We start from the raw sequence: 18,322 nt of genomic DNA on the forward strand, positions 1-18,322 counted from the left end.
AAAACACATGGGCCAAAGTTTGGAATTTTTTTTTATTTTTAAATGAGGTGACAATATGTTGCCACGTTGTTCTGTTTTAATGTTTTCCCGACATTGGTTAGAGTAGTACTTATCGTCTTTTATTATATAGTAATACCCTGAGTTTTACTTTATAAGTAATGTGTTTTGTAGACTTTTATGTGACTTGAAATTTTCCTTGGTTGAGGGTTACAAACGAAGAATTAACCGGTTGATATTATACAATACCAAGTGTAAGTCCAGCATACTTAACACATGAACTGTGCTGCGCAAATTTCCAATGTCGATTTTAAAAATGGTTGAGTAGTTTGAAAAAATGTAATGTGAAATAAATACGGGTCGTCGAGAAATTTTGAATCAAATGAGTACCTACACACTAAAAGTCCACTGGGTTTAACATTAGAAAGTATATTTATTTTTTACAGTTGGTATTCCGACAAGGATTTTACGAATGCTACTTTTCTGTGGCGGTCGGCCATTTTGTCGACGTACTGTCAAATTCCGTGAAATGTTGCGACCGCGATCTTATGTCGACGAATTGTAATAATTCGTTTGCACTACAAGACGCTAAAAATGATTAACAAATAATTTGAAACTAGACGGCATCAGAGAAACTGACAAGCTGGGAATATCTTCTCGCTAACGCAGGTTAGTTTTGTGTCATTAAAACTTACCTTCAACAAGTTGTTTACGGTTTACTGCATGTACCTGTGACCTACCTGTTTGTTATGAATGTATAAAATACATTTTATTACTTGATATTCTCGATTATCGGCTATATTCTCGCTTCTTGAGCTAGTATAATTATTACAATTTTCAGAGAAAATATTAACCTTGCGAGGTTAAATACCTTTTGACACGGGGTCGGTGCCCTTTCAACCCGTTACTTTTTAGGTTTCGGCAATGCTTTTATCGCTTTTCGTTCATTAAATGTTGAATTATTCATAAGACGACCGATGAAATCAATTTCACACTCAAAAGATCTTTATTTCATTATTATTTTAAACAGATTTTTTTATAATAAGCGTGTGGAAGGCATGTTCCACGGCCTTCAGTTATCGAGTTAAAAACAACTATAATGTAAATCTAGTTGCGGGTTTTAATATACTACACTTATTCCAATGCAATAAAAGTTTTAAAAAAAACTTTGTTTTAAACAACAATATAACCATCAGTTTAAATTTTAATGCACGCTTTGAAATAGAATTACATAATTTATTTATTTATTGGACAATTTATATATCACCGTTTTCGTGAGAAATCACCTCAAGGGCGCTTTCGAATTTTTATAATCATTATGTTTAATAAATATAGCACAAATAAATATTATTTCGAGAAATAAAAATACTTTGTGTTTTGATCCACTCACATTTTTATTAACCAACTAGTTTCGGCAACAACCTGTTGCCCTCTTTTTTATTAATTTTTATTTCTCGAAATAATATATCAATATGATCCACAAAGTTAATGCTTTCAATATTCAAAACAAATAAATATATTTATCTTCTCATTCTGTTCTTACAAAAAGGTGTTTTTAATAATTTTAGCACATGTATGCGTTATATATCGAAAGAGAAGACCTATTGAAAGTCGAGCCAGACTCAAAATTGCGATTAAATGCCACAAAACCTGCATTCAGACGAATCGGCTTCTTGTTTAAATATTTTAAACAAATCAGTCACAAATAGAGATAAGGAGATTATCTTAAAATCAGAAAAATTGACTGATATCAATATTCTCGCGTCGAAATTGCTGGCGCAGTCGTCGCACTTAGCCAATCTGAACGTCCTGACCTCCCGTCTGGAAGAGTTCGGCGGGAAATTGGCGCGGCGGGCATTGGACGCGGTCGGCTCGATGGAGATGCGCCTGGAGCTGCCTTCACTGAAGATGGAGAGCGGCGAGGGGGGGCGCGGGCGCGGGGAGGGCATGCCCGCCGGGGGCGAGATGGAGCTGTGCGTCGTGTGCGGGGATCGCGCCTCGGGGCGCCACTACGGCGCCATCAGTTGCGAAGGTGATTTTATTTTTGTTAATTACATGTTTGATGCGGCAATCCCTTGATTGTACTCGCCATATTCTTCTTCTCCGTCCTGTCCGCCTCCGTAGTGTAATGGTCAGCACGCTCGGCTACCGTACTGGAGGTCCCGGGTTCGATTCCCATGTCATATATAAAAAAAAACTTGATTTTTCAGGAGATCGTTTTTAAAGTTTAAAAATATAATAAAATGTATTTAAAATAAATATTTAACAATATATTTATTTTAAATACATTTTATTAACAATACTTTTTAAATATTTAACAATACTTTTTCTTCAAAATGCAAAAACAACACTTTCTGCACTGTAGTGGGTAAATATTAAGTTAAAAATATGCTGCTTTTGCTGGGATATAGTACATTTTCTGGGCATTCCGAAAACATGCACAACTGAAAATTGTCAATTTTGGATATATGACATTGTTGAAAGGAGTGAGCGACGTGTATAAAGCGATCACTTAAAACCAGCCTATGACAGATAGTAAGCCCTGTAAACACCCAGGCTTCCATATTCTTCTTCTTCAATGTCCAGATATATAAAATAACTCCTAAGTGATGAACTAAGATTTTGACACACTTAAAATTTCGTGAATTATAGCAAGAAATGAAGACTCTAAGGAGCACATCTGGCAAGAGTCTACAGGATAAAGTAAGTAACACCAGGATAAGGGAAAATGCGAGATGGAAGATTGTTGAAAGGAGTGAGCGATATATCAAATCACATGGATTGTTAGACTATCTAATACTATCAAGGAAGTTCTATGCAATGCATCGCTTGATATAGGTGCTTAGTGTTGTACGCAATATAGATGACATTAATAGTTCGGTCGCCCGTTGCAGGATGCAAGGGGTTCTTCAAGCGCTCCATCCGCAAGAAGCTCGGCTACCAGTGCCGGGGCGCCATGAGCTGCGAGGTCACCAAGCACCACCGCAACCGCTGCCAGTACTGCCGCCTGCAGAAGTGCCTCAACTCCGGGATGCGCTCGGACTGTGAGTTGCTCCCCGCCTTGACTCCTCGACAAATCAGATGTGGTCCCTTGACCCAAAGCAGCGAATTACTTCATAATTCGATACTTTGATGATTGGTGAATTCTCACGCATTTTTATGAGAACATTCAGATAATCTCATAAAGCATGAAAATTTAATATTTATAATAATTTGGTCCACATAAGTATTTTTATTGAAAAAATTTAAATTTTCATTGAAAGTTAAATTAAGAAAAATGCATTAATGAATGTGGTAAGAATATTATGAATCTAAATAAAATTAAGCCGCCTCCGTAGTGTAATAGTCAGCGCGCTCAGCTACCGTTCCGGAGGTCCCGGGTTCGATTCCCAGGGGGGGTCAAATAAATATAAATGATATTTTCACTCTAATATTTATTCAATATTACCCTGGACTGGTACCTGAAGCGGAGGGCTGATCACCTTTCCTTCATGTGTAAACGATCAAGATAACACTGCCCCTAGGCACCATTGGGGTGCGGATAAGGGTTTTATTATCATTATTATTAAATAAAATTATAAATAAAACATTTGTTTTTTACCACTGGAGTATTATATTGTTACGATTAGTTTCAGAAGCTACAGATGCTTCCATCTACGGGTTTAAATATAAACTTTATGAATACAAAGTTTATATTCAAGCCCGTAGATGGAAGCATTTGTAGTCTCCGAAAATAGTCGTAACAATATAATGCTAAAGTGATAAAAAACAAGTGTTTTGTTTATAATTTAATCACGTCTTACCACAAAATGAATGCCGAAACAATATGATACATGAATCTAAATTTTACAGCATTTGTGGAGTTCTTTATGTAAGATTCTTCTTACCGAATATTTGCTAGAATATTACAGATCTAAATTTTGAAGCGTTTGTGGAGTTCTATTATAAAAAAAACCTTGTTACGGGATATCTTCAAGTGCATTGTTCACGCTTCACGTGATGCTTGGGCGACGGTAGTGGCGTGTCAGTGGTGTCGTGCGTAACGTACTAGTGGGCATGCGTGTTGCAGCGGTGCAGCACGAGCGCAAGCCGGTGCTGGAGCGGGCGGCGGGGGGCGCGCAGACGGGCGGCGCGCAGCCCGCGGGGGGCGCTCAGCCCGCGCGCTCCGACCCGGACCAGCCCGACGGCCAGCACAAGATGTTCGCCATGCAGCACTCCAGAGACGTGAGTGTGCTATATATTTATCAAGATATGTTCTTTCTTCTTCTGCTATTTTATGTTCGCCCCTTAGGTGGAGCATATGGCCAATATGAGACGTTTCCAAGTCTTTCTGTCACGCACCATCTCTTTGGCTTTCTCCCAGGTCAGTCTGGCATCCCGAAGTTCTGCTGAGTATAGTCGGTGAATGGTCGTAAGTGCCCTTCCGGGGCGCTGGAATCCTCGGGGTTGGAAGAAGAGACATGAGGGGTTAATGCTCTCAGGTGGCATTCTAAGGACATGTCCCAACCATGTCCACCTTCTCCTCTACAGGACTTCCAGTGTGAGGAGCTGTTGGGTTCTTCTCCTCACATCCTCATTCCTGACATAGTCATATCACTTTACACCCAGTATTCACCTCAAAATGTATTATATGTGTCAAAATATTTATGGATGTCTCGGGAATCATTGGGTGAATTAAGTGATCACTTGTCCCTTTTGAGGTATCAATTAAAATTTTGCTAAGAAGTTAATAATAAAAACTCTTATTATTTGAGAAATTGATTATTCAAATGATGGCGACCTCTATTATTAACACATTGTTGTCAGGCGGTTTTTTCATCAACCCCAACCCTAATAATACTAAAGACAGTCTACCGTCCGACCTTCAGTATACTAATCACAAGTAACCGCAAATGCAATTCCGATCCACACAATGTGTTTTGGCATCTCTCGCGCTCTACCAAAAGTAAGCAAATAGAACGCTTATAAGCGTCTTTCTCTCTCTATCAACAGTATGTAAAAGACGCTTTTAAGCGTTTTAAGCAAACAATGTCTTAAAAATTTTTAAGACACTGTTTTAAGTTAATAATAATGAATCCCATTATTTGAGTAACTGATTATTCAAATCACAATACCCTGTATTCAATTGTTATCTCTGGTTTATAAATTGACTTATTTCATTTTGTAAATGACTCATACTTGCGGCACTTTAATTGAATTGTTTTTTTTTACAGATGGTGTCTGCCAAAGATGAACCGATGGATTTTGGGCGCAATTCCCCCCCGAACCCGGCGTTCCATTTAGCCCACTTGGCTGCTGCCGCCTTTAAAGGATCCTCAGGTATATATATTTTTTTATAAATTAATGATAAATGAATGATAGTCTCTAAACTATTATAGCCAACCATACCCTGGAAAAACTGGGTCAGGTAGAGCCAAGGATAATAGCCGTACTCTCTCATGTAGAGATACCTCAGAAACTTCTTTTGGTTCTGCATCCTGTTCTAGGCCTCCAGTCAAGCACTCTTTTCGTCCATCTATCCTTAGACATACTTGCCACACTACCTGCCCTGTTCTATTTTACTTTTAAATTGCCTCCTCTAAATAGTCATTCTACAGACAAGCCTCTGATAGAGTCTTTGCGGGTTGTTACTTTAACTCTTTCCGGTCCCCCAAAAAAAAAATCTAGGTAGACAGTTACATTCCAATTGGAAAAAATCTTTTGTCCTCTGCTCCACATACTAGCTTGGAATTTAAATAAATAATACTAATGATGAAAAAAATGTCGAATAACATCCGACGTGGGACCTAAGAGTAAAAAATCGATGTGGAATGAGATATGACATTGGACCTGTAAGGGTTAAGCTTAAATCTAATGATAAGTGTGATTGTATGCAGGATTCCCATACGGCTCCACCCCTCCTTCGTCCCAGGAGGGGCCCCCGGAGGACCCTCGGCTGCTGCTGCACTCCCACCTGCTTGCCAACAACCTGCTCCAGATGCAGCAAGTCTCCGCTCTCAACCCGCTAGGTATGTTTCCCATCCTGACAATGCAAATTAAAATTGCAATATTGCACTATGAATTCAAGATTTATTTATTTTCAATTAGTTTGTGTGTTTGGGTTTAATTTTTACATTAACCTTACCTATCCTCACCGTTCTGCCTGCAGACATGCCTTTAAAATAGAAGCTTTGCGGGTTATTCCTTCAACAACAACAAAACGACTTCCAAGCTAGTTATTTGTCAATGGAATATGTATTCATTTTAAGCAAAATCATTAGTGAACTAATCCACTAACTGAGCTGATTTGCAACATGATGTACCATGTTGGGGCTCTTAATTATTGAATATTTAAAAAAATAATAAATTGATTTGTATTACTGGCTTACTTATTTTTTTTATTATTTTGTCAACAGAAAATATAAATCATTTTTGAAGCATTGCTTCGTGCTTTAGTTTGTGTATGGATAGTGGATGTTTTTTTTTCTTCTTCTTTTCTACTAATTTTATACATTAAAAAAAAAATGGCCCCCCTCAATTTCATTTTAATGGCTCTAATTATGCCATATAATAAAAATATATAATAAATGTGATGCCCAATATTTTTGATATTTTAAATTCAAAATTCCAATAATTGACAATTTGAGTGAAATAAGATCCTAATATTCATGACTATATTAAACACTACATACACACACACTCACATACATACAAAACTGAATATTTCAAGCAACTAATAATCTTCTTTTCTTCATCCCAGGTGCATTGAACATCAACGAATATCTTCAATCTGCATATGGACCGGCAGCCGATATGGCCATGTCCCTCTCCCAGAGGCCGCAGTCACCAGCTACGGAAGAGACCCATAATTCAGGTATTTCTTCAAATTGAACTTGGCACATTGTTATCGGGCATTTTTTTTCATCAACCCCGACCCTAATTATACTCAGACAGTCTGCCGCCCGACCCTCAGTATACTAATCACAAGTAACCGCAACACCCAATTCCCATCTGTACAATGTTTCTTGGCATATCTCACGCTCTACCAAAAGTAAGCAAACAGAACGCTTATAAGCGTCTCCCGCTCTCTACCAACAGTATGTAAAAGACCCTTTCAAACGTTTCCCGCAAATAATATGTTCGTCTCCATAGTGTAATGGCCAGCACGCTGGGCTACTGTACTGGAGGTCCCAGGTTCGATTCCCAGGGGGGTCAAATAAATATAAGTAATTTTTTCACTCTAATATTTATTCAATATTACCCTGGACTGGTACCTCAAGCGGAAGGCTGATCACCTTTCCTTCATGTGTTAATAATGATCAAGATATATTTATATTGTTCAAATGATGCAGTGCCCTATGCACCACAGGGTGCGGATAAGGGTAAAAAAAAAATGTGTTGATAACAAAGTCAAACCAAAATGATTGATGACATGTATAACTTTTTTTTTTAGAAAGAAATATTTATGTTTGTATTATTTACACAAATATTTCAATTTCATACTTTTTCTGTGAGCCTAAGCGGCTCATTATTAGAAATAGGTATCAAATTGTAGTAGGGTTCGAACCGAGAAACTCTGACTTAAGAGTCCGCGACACTAGCCACAGGACCACAACACGACATAATATTTTTGCCAATTGCAGAATCGGAGGAGCGATGGGCCGCGGCTGCCGGCGTGGCGGGCACGCCGCCGCCGCGCCATCTCCACGCCCACGCCCTGTGCGAGGCAGGCGCGCGCCTGCTGCTGCTGTGCTGTCGGTGGGTGCCCACTGCCGAAACGGATCTCAGGTATTGAACACTTTAAATCAAAATAAATTTTGATGAAGTATGCCTTCTTTTATTGTTAGCATTTTTGATAATTTCATCACCAGATTTCTTTGTGTCATTGGAAATATGTCTTTTTTTGCAGCTATTGTTTGTGATTTAAAAAAATATTCATATTAACCCTTCCTTTTCTGTAATGTGTAACAAGTTCGGCTACTGTACTGGAGGTCTTGGGTGCGATTCCCGGGGGGGGGGTCAAATAAATATATAGAAATAAGTGATTTTTTCACTCAAATATTTATTTAATATTACCCTGGACTGGTACCTGAAGCGGAGGGCTGATCATTTTTCATTCATGTGTTAACGATCAAGATACCACTGCGTTTATATAATGCAGTGCCCTATGCACCGTCGAGTGCTGATGAGGGTTTTAAGAAGATAACTTCTGTCTCTTTTACCATGCGTCTAAAAATATGTTAATTTAGAACTCCCTAAACCCATGATATTTTTGGAATACTCTTCTATAGCACCACAATCAAAATATTTCGATCTTCCTTTTGTTAGCTTGGGTGACAGTCCAGAATTGGTTTTCAATGCCATATAAAGACACTGAAAATAGTTAGCATCATACCATTCTCACATTTTACAATGGTTTAAATTTCTGATTACAGTGCCGATATCCAGTTATCTTTAGTGAAACGTTGTTGGCCGGAGCTGTTTGTTCTCGGGCTAGCGCAATGCTCTCAAGTAAGTCATATTTTTAATATAAAAAAAAAACATTCCCGTTTTTACATCGATTAAAATTATTACTAACTTTATTTTGTCCGCCTCCGTAGTGTAATGGTCAGCATGCTCGGCTACCGTTCTGGAGGTCCCGGGTTCGATTCCCAGGGGGGTTTAATAAATATAAGTGATTTTTTCACTCTAATATTTATTCAATATTACACTAGACCTGAAGTGGAGGGCTGATCACCTTTCCTTCATGTGTAATCGATCGAGATAACACTGCGTTTATATGAAGCAGTGCCCTATTGGGGTGCGGTAAGGGATTTATTATTATTTTGTATGATAGATGTTCGAATGATGAAATAAGAAAAGAATGCAAAGATGAGATGAGCATTATCCATAAAATTAAGAAAGGATTGTCGAGATGGTTCGGACACGTGGGATGAATGATTGAGGAAAGAGGGTAGAACGAATTTATGAAGCGAATGTAGTTTAAAAAAGGAGCAGAGGAAGACCGCAGAAAACTAGGCTTGATCGAGTATTTCACATACTTGAATGTGTCTGCGTATGGAGTCGAAATAATCGGTGGGTGTGTATGGGGAGATGTATGAGTGTGAAAGAGGCAATGTTTGCAAAGACTTAGTGGTGTGGCATTCTGTTATCTCTGCCTACCCCTACGGAAAGCGGCATGATGGGTAGTGTTACGTAATAAGGTGATGGAAGATGGTCAGTAATAACTCGCTAGTACCTTTGACTTTGGTTTATTATTATAGGTAGCTCTGTGTGACTGGTTTCTAGTAGAGACAAATCTAGAATGCACTTGCCAGACTTTGCGGGTATGCCCACGATCGCGGATATGTTGTTGTCACCAATATGTCACTAACATACCCACATTACTTACAGTTAGTTAGTTAGTTTCCGCTTCCATAGTGTAATGGTCAGCACGCTCGGCTACCGTTCTGGAGGTCCTGGGTTCGATTCCCAGAGGAGGGTAGAATAATAATAAATGATTTTTTCACTCTAATATTTATTCAATATTACCCTGGACTGGTAACCGAAGCGGGGGGCTGATCACCTTTCCTTCATGTGTTAACGATCAACATAACACTGCGTTTTTAAGATGCAGTGCCCTATCCACCATTCAGGTGCGGATAAGGGTTTGAAGAAGAAGAGAAGTTAGTTTTAGAATAATATTACTTTCCATTCCACTCCATCTGTCTCTGCGTTGGAAAGTGTGCGGCCGCTAGAAAGGTCATTCCTCTCTTCTGATTTGTTTATATGATTTCTTAGTATAATGTTTATTTTTGTTTCAGGCATTTTCACTGTCTACAATCCTGCCTTCCCTGATCACCCATCTGCGAACTCCACAGCCCGATGATGATGCTAATGAAGATGGTAGCAAATTATTTTTACTATCAATATTTAAAGACAAAGTTTGTAATATAGTAAAAAAAAATTGACAAAACCATTTAACAAAATGGTTATTTTTAATTAATAAATTATGGCTTGGATAGGAATCTCTAGTGCCAATTTTTTGTGTTGCTTGGCAGCTACATGCGAAGGAATCAGATAAACCATTTGCATAATTCAGCTACACAGCAAAGCAAAAATATCGAAAATATTTTTGTATTATAGTGACACTCATCCGCGCATTATATGACAAGAATTAGAGTTGTTTTTTGTATATGAAGTTGAAGGTAACCGAAATACACAAAAATGTGCACAGAACCGCAACATAAGGTTTCTGAAATGCACAAATATGTGCAGAATGCTGCAACATAGGGTTTCTGAAACGCACAAATATGCACACGCCGTAAACAATGTGTTAATGACCGATCCGATGCGGTGCCCTATGCACCATCTGGGTGCAGATAGACAAGGGTCCAAGTAGAATGAAGGAATTTCGTTAATTGATTCGGTCACTTTGTGGTAAAATCTATTCATTTTTATTTAAGCTTCGCTTAGTAAATACCACTATTTCTTAAAATCTACTGTGACATGTGTTTCGATGCATTCCGCATCATACGGTGTTTGAAAATGATGCGGAATGCATAAAAAAACGTGTTACAGTAGATTTTAAGAAATAGTGGTATTTACTAAGTGAAACTTAAATTAAAAATGGATAAAATGGTGGAAGTTACATTTTATTTTTATTTTTCCAGCTTGCGTAGATACTGAGAAGCTGCTATTGGCGGCCGAACAGTTGGAGTGCTTACAGAATTATGTGGATACAATGACTCAATTGCAGGTTGACAACCGCGAGTTTTATTTCCTGCGAGCGCTCACCCTCTTCTCGGCAGGTAATTACACAGATGAAAACCCGTCGATGTACTTATTTTTTTTTTCTTTATTTCAAATTCTTTTGCATGAAACAACATAATATAAATACACATACAAAATATATATATATAAAATATGGCATGGCCTGTGTGGGTATACAATATAATTTAGGTCATAGTAAAGGGCACTGGGAAGAATACAATAGATATTATAAGAAGTAGAACTAGAATAAACCCTTATCCGCACCCCAATGGTGCATAGGGCACTGCATTATATAAACGCAGTGTTATCTTGATCGTTAACACACGAAGGAAAGGTGATCAGCCCTCCGCTTTAGGTACCAGTCCAGGGTAATATTGAATAAATATTAGAGTGATAAAATCACTTATATTTATTAGACCCACCTCTGGGAATCGAACCCGGGACCTCCAGAACGGTAGCCGAGCGCGCTGACCATTACACTACGGAGGCTAAAAGAATAAAAGTGTTAATATAATATACAAAATACTTGACTAGCAGAAAACAAAAATAAAATAAAGTAAAGTAAAAAGTTAGCAAGCATATACTTCATGAGTGATACGTCTACAAGAAAAATGAACCTAAATCTGTCTCTGCAATAAATAATCTAAGCAAAATTTTAAATCGAAACAAACTTAGGTTATTAACATCTAGCATATAGTCTTTGTGGAATAAATTAAACCGTTTTGGAGCTATGAAAAATGAATGTCTTTGCGCGAGTCTGGATTTGCAAAAAGGGATTTCTAATAAATTATTCGTTCTTTGGCTAGATCTATTATTATTTTTAGGAAGTAAATGTTATAAATGTTGAAATAAATTTATTTTCTGTACGTAAAGTTTAAATAAATAAATAAAAACCTCTTTTGCCCAAAGGCATTCAATTTTGTATGTTTGTCATTTTGTGTTTGTCAATAGGCCCTTGTATATAAACAAAATGCTCTCTTTATCTTTTAATAAGTATCAACCTTTATTCTTAATACTTATGTGCTATTTTTCCAGATATTTATCCCGTCCAGTGGCGTAAGAAATTGCTACACCACAAACAAAAATGTGTTCAATCCCTGAGGAATTACGTGCAACAGAATAGTTCATCTGACGAAGATGACAGGTAAATATAAAACTCCAGTAACTACAGTATTGTACTGTACTTGAATATTATTTGAAACTGGTTCTCCAGTTTTGCCAACTAAATGGAATGAAAATATACATGTTGCAATGTAGAAAGGGATACACACACACAGCTATCTTCTATGTGTGTATTTTTGTGTTCCTTTATCTGTTTTTTCTTCACAATCCATTTGAAAATGGTACTCATTGTTCCCAATAGACAAATCGAAGACAATTTATTCATTGAGCTTAGTACCTACCTGAAAAACTATGAAATAACAGCGTGAATTTTAAATAAGGTTGGTTTTGCCAACTGAAAATGGATAAATATGTTAAATGTCCTAGAGCGAGACTGTACTAGTACCGTTTTCTACATTTTTATGCATTTCATATGTATGGAATTTAATATGGAAATATATAAAAATTGGAAAAAAATTAAATTATGGTGTCTAATTCCTTTTTATGGAATCATATTTCATTTCTATAGTGCCATTTGTCACCTTGGTTAACAGTTTAAAAAAAATCAGAAGTGACAAATAGAAGTGACGGAAACAACTATAATTTTGCTCTGTTGAATTTTACAGTAATATTTCTGGTTATGTTTCTAAACAGTGCTCGCTATCAATTGAAATCTGTTTTCCATTTGCAGGTGTGCTACTCTGCTGCTGCAGCTGCTGCCTCTCCGCTCCTTCTCCGGGGATACCTTGGAAGAAGTATTCTTTGGTAGCTTCCTTCCTGATCTCAAGGTCGCAGATCTCATACCCTACCTTTTTAAAACCTCTGGTTAGTATTTCAATATCTTTCCAAGATCTCAATATTTACCTGCGTAGTCATTGCTAATGACTACAATGCGCTGCATTGAGTCCCAAATTCAATCGTTTAATCACCCCGGATTAATTCATGTCTGATGCATAAGACTTCATATAATTTACCCTTGCCTTTATATAATTTGTCCGCCTCCGTAGTGTAATGGTCAGCACGCTCGGCTACCGTTCTGGAGGTCCCGGGTTCGATTCCCAAGGGGGGTAAAGTGATTTATTCACTGTAATATTTATTCAATACTACCATGGACTGGTACCTGAAGCGGAGGCCTGATCACCTTTCCTTCATGTGTAAACGATCAAGATAACACTGCGTTTATATGACACAGTGCCCTATGCATCATTGGGGTGCGGATAAGGGTTTTATTATTATTATATAATTTATGACCAAGATTATTCTTGATTAACACGTTGACTGCCAACTACGAGATAACTCGCAGATCGCCTTATTTGCCCTAGCGGCGTCCTAACACCGACCACGAGTTATCTCGTACTGTGTTTACTTATCATATTCGTGTAGCAACGATAAAATTCCTAGTATATCAGTGCTAATATGGAGAAATGGCTTCTGGGAAGAGAATAAAAAATCAATGCTGGCTTACATAAACAGAAAATTTTATTAATAAATGAACAGAAAATATAATTATGTACCGTAGAACGGGGCGGCTTGAACTTTGATGTGTTACTTGAGCCCAGTACAAAAAAAAATTAAATCTGTATTTGGTCAATAATGAACGTATCGTGACAATATGTCAGGGAAACAATGAATCATGTAGATACGTTCATTATTGTAGACCAAATACAGATCTTAATAATTCTTTTGTACTGGGCTCAAGTAACACATCAAAGTTCAAGTAGCCCCGTTATACGGTACTATAATTAGAGTTTTTAATAATATAATATGATTAAATGAAATTGGTTTTTTAGACCGGAATTCTGAAAATTGCCGTGGCAGTCAACATGTTAAGTACTTAGAGAGAATTGGTCTGGGTGTTTGTGGTATATTTTTCTCATTTACCTTCCCTATCCTTACTATCCTACTGCAGACAAGCCTTTAATAGAGGCTTTGCGGGAAGACAAAAAAGTTCTTACTTTAAATATGAATGTACACAGTGATTTTTATTACACGAATTCACTGAATTATCTGATATGAAATACTAAATTGATTTTCTCACACAGATCCACTCAACTATTAGTTTATTTGAATGTCCAGACTGAAGAGATAGTGATTTATGTTTCAGATGATGCTTAAATTGGAGTTGTTTACCTGATGGACTGCAAAATGGTGCTTTGTTAATGGAAACTGCCTTTGGATTTGTATTTTCTTAAGAAATTTATGGAATCAAACGCCTTGTTAAGCTGTGTATTTTATATATTATTTATTGTGTAATAAATATTATATATATATATTTAGAAAATAATAAATTAAATATTTCTACTCTAAAATTTTCTTCCACTTTTTAAATCTTATCTGTACCTAATGTTGCTTAGTAAACTACATTGGGTTTCTTTTTTTCCATGTTCACTCCCAAGGTGGAGCATATGGCTAACAGGAGACGTCTCCAAGTCACTCTGTCACACGCTACCTCCTTGGCTTCCTCCCAGCCCAGTCCGGCATCCCGAAGTTCCGCTGAGTATAGTCGGTGAATGGTCGTCAGCGGCCTTCCGGGGCGCTGGAATCCTCGGGGTTGGAAGAAGAGACGTGAGGGGTTAATGCTCTCAGGTGGCATTCTAAGGACATGTACATCTTCTTCTCTTCAGGACTAGTATGAGGGGCTGTTGGGTTATTCTCCTCACATCCTCATTGAGTGATTTTTTCATTCTAATATTTATTCAATATTACTCTGGATAATATTACCCTGAAGCGGAGGGCTGATCACCTTTCCTACATGTGTTAATGATCAAGATAACACTGCGTTTATATGATGCAGTGCCCTAGGCGACATCGAGTGTGGATGAAGGTTTGAAGAAGAAGTAATTGCATCAGATGCTTCAGGTGCCTAAATTTGCGAAAGAAAAACCTGCGATAATAAAAGTAAATTTTTCACCTAAGTCACCAAAGTTTAATTTTTGATTACTGTTTGTCATTGAGTTATGATGGTATATTTTGTGTAAATAGGACAACGTACAGCAGTGCATTCACTTCTCAGCAGTTAGGCTACAGAAAAAAATTTGGCAACCTGCCATGCTATGATTTAACCATTGTTTTACTGTCAAGGTTACAAGAAAATTTGTTTTACTCACTTCCAAGTGCTTTACTACTTCAAGTAGATAGTAGAGATGGTAAAAAAAACATGAAGTTATATTTCAACACAATATGGACGGGAAAGGTATTTCTACCCGTTCGGTCGATTGATGCTTAAGGACTGGAAGGGTATTTTTACCTTCTGCGCCGGCCTCTTTTCAAAGGCAGAAAAGAAGGAATTACATATTTAATATTTTTATATGAATATTATGTACCAATCTCTGTTAATATTTATTATTATTTTATTATTATTATATGAATATTATGTACCAATCTCTGTTAAGGTCTTAACTATATGTACATAATTATCAAATCCATCACCAGCAGTCGCGGGCGTAAAACGCGTTAAAACAGTTGTATTATTTTAATAACAATTTTAAATCAGTTGTGACATTTCCAACACCCGACTCAATTATGACATCACTTATTTATTATTTCAAACATCATTAATTTTTTATTACAATAACAGGTATGTAACCAAGTAACAAACCATTTAGATAATAAATTATCGTTTAATAATTGAAGATGACATATTTAATATAACATGTAATTACTCCCACTTACAATTACACAAACACCTAATAAATAAAAAAAAAAGCAAATGAGATATTCAGTATTGGTGAATAGGGTAATATCAGTGGTTTCCAACCTTTTTACACTTCTTCTAAACCTTATCCGTACCCAATGGTGTGTAGGGCACTGTATCATATTGAGGCAGTGTGCTGTTGATTGTAACATACATAAAGGCAAGGCACTCCTGCGCTTGAGGGACCAGTCCAGAGTAATATTAAACAAATATTATGGTGGAGACTGACCTCCACATTTCGTTGTAACATTGCTCGCGGCGAGCATCCGAAACTATGGATGGAGCGCTCGGCTCGCAGTACTGACTGCCTGAATGCTCGCATTTAACGTGTTACGTTACGGTAAAATCACTAATATATGTTTTCACCCCCCCCCCTGGGAAACTTTTTACACATCACTCACTCCTTTCAAGAACGTCATAAATCAAAAAACTTGATTTTTCAGGAGAACGTTTTTTAAGTTTAAAAATATAATATGTACAATGTATTAAAATTAAATATCGAGCCACTTATTGAATTTTTTACTATGCAACAGATCTTTTAAGATAAAACCTGAAGGTTTTTTCTCCATTTGAAAAATATTTAGTACATTAAAAAAAATAATTAAACAATACCTTTTCTTCAAAATGCAAAAACAAAACTTTCTGCCCTGTAGCGGGTAAATATTAAGTTGAAAATATGCCTCTTTTGCTGGGATATAGTACATTTTCTGGACATTCCGAAAACATGCACAACTGAAAATTGTCAATTTTTGATTTATGACGTTCTTGAAAGGAGTGAGTGACATGTTGAAATATGAGAAATATTTCATGGGCCATTCTAAATAATAACATTTATCATTGGTTTTCAACTGTCTGTTTGCAGATAATTATAACGGTATTTTATACTTCTAGTTTCACCAATTGAGATAGTTATGATTTATGAGGCGAATGTGGTTAGTAATAAACAGAGGAATTCGGCATGATCGAGTATTTCAAATACTCGGATGTGGCCAGGTTTGAATAATCTGCGGGTATGTATGAGGTATGTATGTCCGCCTCCGTAGTGTAATGGTCAGCACGCTCGGCTACCGTTCTGGAGGTCCCGGGTTCGATTCCCAAGGGGGGTAAGAATAAATATAAGTGATTTTTTCACTGTAATATTTATTCAATATTACCATGGACTGGTACCTGAAGCGGAGGGCTGATCACCTTTCCTTCATAAATAAAACGATCATGATAACACTGCGTTTATAAGACACAGTGCCCTATGCACCATTGGGGTGCGGATAAGGGTTTTATTATTTATTTATTATTATGTATGAGGAGATGCGTGAATGAGGAAGAGGCGAAGAATGTTTGCAAAGTCATAGTGATGTGGCATTCTATCTTTGCCTATTCCTGCGGAGAAGCGGCGAGATGGTTATTTAGCTAATTATAATTGAAAAAAAAATGGGATGATGAGGAATTTGAATTTCATTATAAATTTGGAAATATGTGTACTATTTTCCTTCACATTGTTTATTATTCCGTTTGATTTTTATACGAATTTCAGCGATTCTAACTTAATGTTCTAGTTATATAAATGAAAGTATTAGGGTTTTACACAAAAAATAGATTTATAGAATAATTTTAGATTGAAGGGAAAACAAAAGAAGTTAAATAATAATAAATAAAAACAAAAACAAAAGCTGGCCCACTTTACATTATCACATTATTTCGGATCGATGTAAATACAAATTAAATTAAATGAAATGTATTTAGTCCCACAACAATAAAAATCGTCGTGCGCAAAGTAAAAGCTGCAGGAAACCAACAGAACCAGCGAGTCAAGTCACGTCAGTGCTAATTTCGAATGGTTAATGTAGCTACGTTCATTCGTAAATATAAAAAATGAAACAAATATATACGAAAGTCGTTAACTAGAAAGAGAAGGAATATAAAAGAATGTCAAGTTCAAAAAATATTCAACCAGTGCCTTCTAGGTTTGCAATTCGGTATTGCGTCCGTAACCAACATAATAGTAAACAACGCGCCCTTAGGTCTAGTTTAGATGAGTCGGTACTGCATATTTCTCACAATACTCAGTTAATTTCTGACATGCGTAAAAATATTTGTAACATATTTAAATCTGTAATACACATATTTGTTTTAAAAAATAGCACCTTGAATGAAAAAATATCCCTTACTGAATAGAAGAGTAGGTATAATGAAACAACTGCATAGCCCTTTCCACTTTTATTTAACTGACCGTGACTAAGTTTCGTCGTTTCTGACATTATAACACTTGTCGGTAATGATGAAACCCGGTCACTAGTCATAAAAGTAAATCTGAGAAAAGCTTTATACTGGTTGTTTTATCATATAAAATGTAGTTCCACCAATAAATGTCAGTACAAAACTTAATGTAATATAAACAAGTCTTAAAAATAAATGTTCAATAATTAAATTATAACTGCGGCTTAGGCGATACTTATGAATATCAGCATCTATCACTTTAATAATATAAGTCAAAAATTGAAGTCCATTTTTTCAAGGTCAAGTTTTAACCATGTTTCCAGGATTCGTTTTTTATTGCTGATAAAACCGCTATGTTTGATTAAATCGAATCAGAAAGGAATAAAGTCTGAACTTCTCCTACTTGGATAATGGGTTTACCTATATCAGTTGATACAACTTAACCAAATCAATTACGAATCACAATTTTTTTTATAGAAGTCAAAAATTTGATCAAAATTGGGTCATTTTATCGTTTTGGAACATAGCTGAGATAAGCAGAGGTGCCAATACACAAAAATAAAGCCAGACGAGAACTATGCCTTT

At 36.6% G+C, this 18,322-nt stretch overlaps 1 protein-coding gene across 2 annotated transcripts; it reads left to right on the plus strand.

The window, feature by feature from the left end:
* The first annotated feature begins 474 nt into the window (after positions 1–474).
* On the plus strand, positions 475–14,101 carry Hr78 (Hormone-receptor-like in 78). Of its 2 annotated transcripts, none has more exons than XM_088267351.1 (14): positions 475–666; positions 1,566–2,029; positions 2,892–3,041; positions 4,049–4,221; positions 5,211–5,316; positions 5,874–6,005; positions 6,737–6,850; positions 7,620–7,764; positions 8,412–8,487; positions 9,780–9,861; positions 10,629–10,766; positions 11,764–11,872; positions 12,521–12,654; positions 13,934–14,101. In XM_088267351.1, the coding sequence occupies exons 2-14, from the start codon at positions 1,636–1,638 to the stop codon at positions 13,942–13,944; spliced, it is 1,764 nt and encodes a 587-aa protein (XP_088123477.1). In that variant the 5' UTR covers positions 475–666; positions 1,566–1,635; the 3' UTR covers positions 13,945–14,101. The 2 variants fall into 2 exon arrangements, with proteins under 2 accessions (XP_088123477.1, XP_088123478.1); XM_088267352.1 differs by having other exon boundaries at positions 4,067–4,221.
* The last annotated feature ends 4,221 nt before the right edge of the window (positions 14,102–18,322 follow it).

This window comes from Brachycentrus maculatus, unplaced genomic scaffold (genome assembly GCF_059751285.1).
Source record: "Brachycentrus maculatus isolate JH-2025_06_01 unplaced genomic scaffold, ASM5975128v1 h1tg000293l, whole genome shotgun sequence".
Classification (NCBI taxonomy): Eukaryota; Metazoa; Arthropoda; class Insecta; order Trichoptera; family Brachycentridae; genus Brachycentrus; species Brachycentrus maculatus.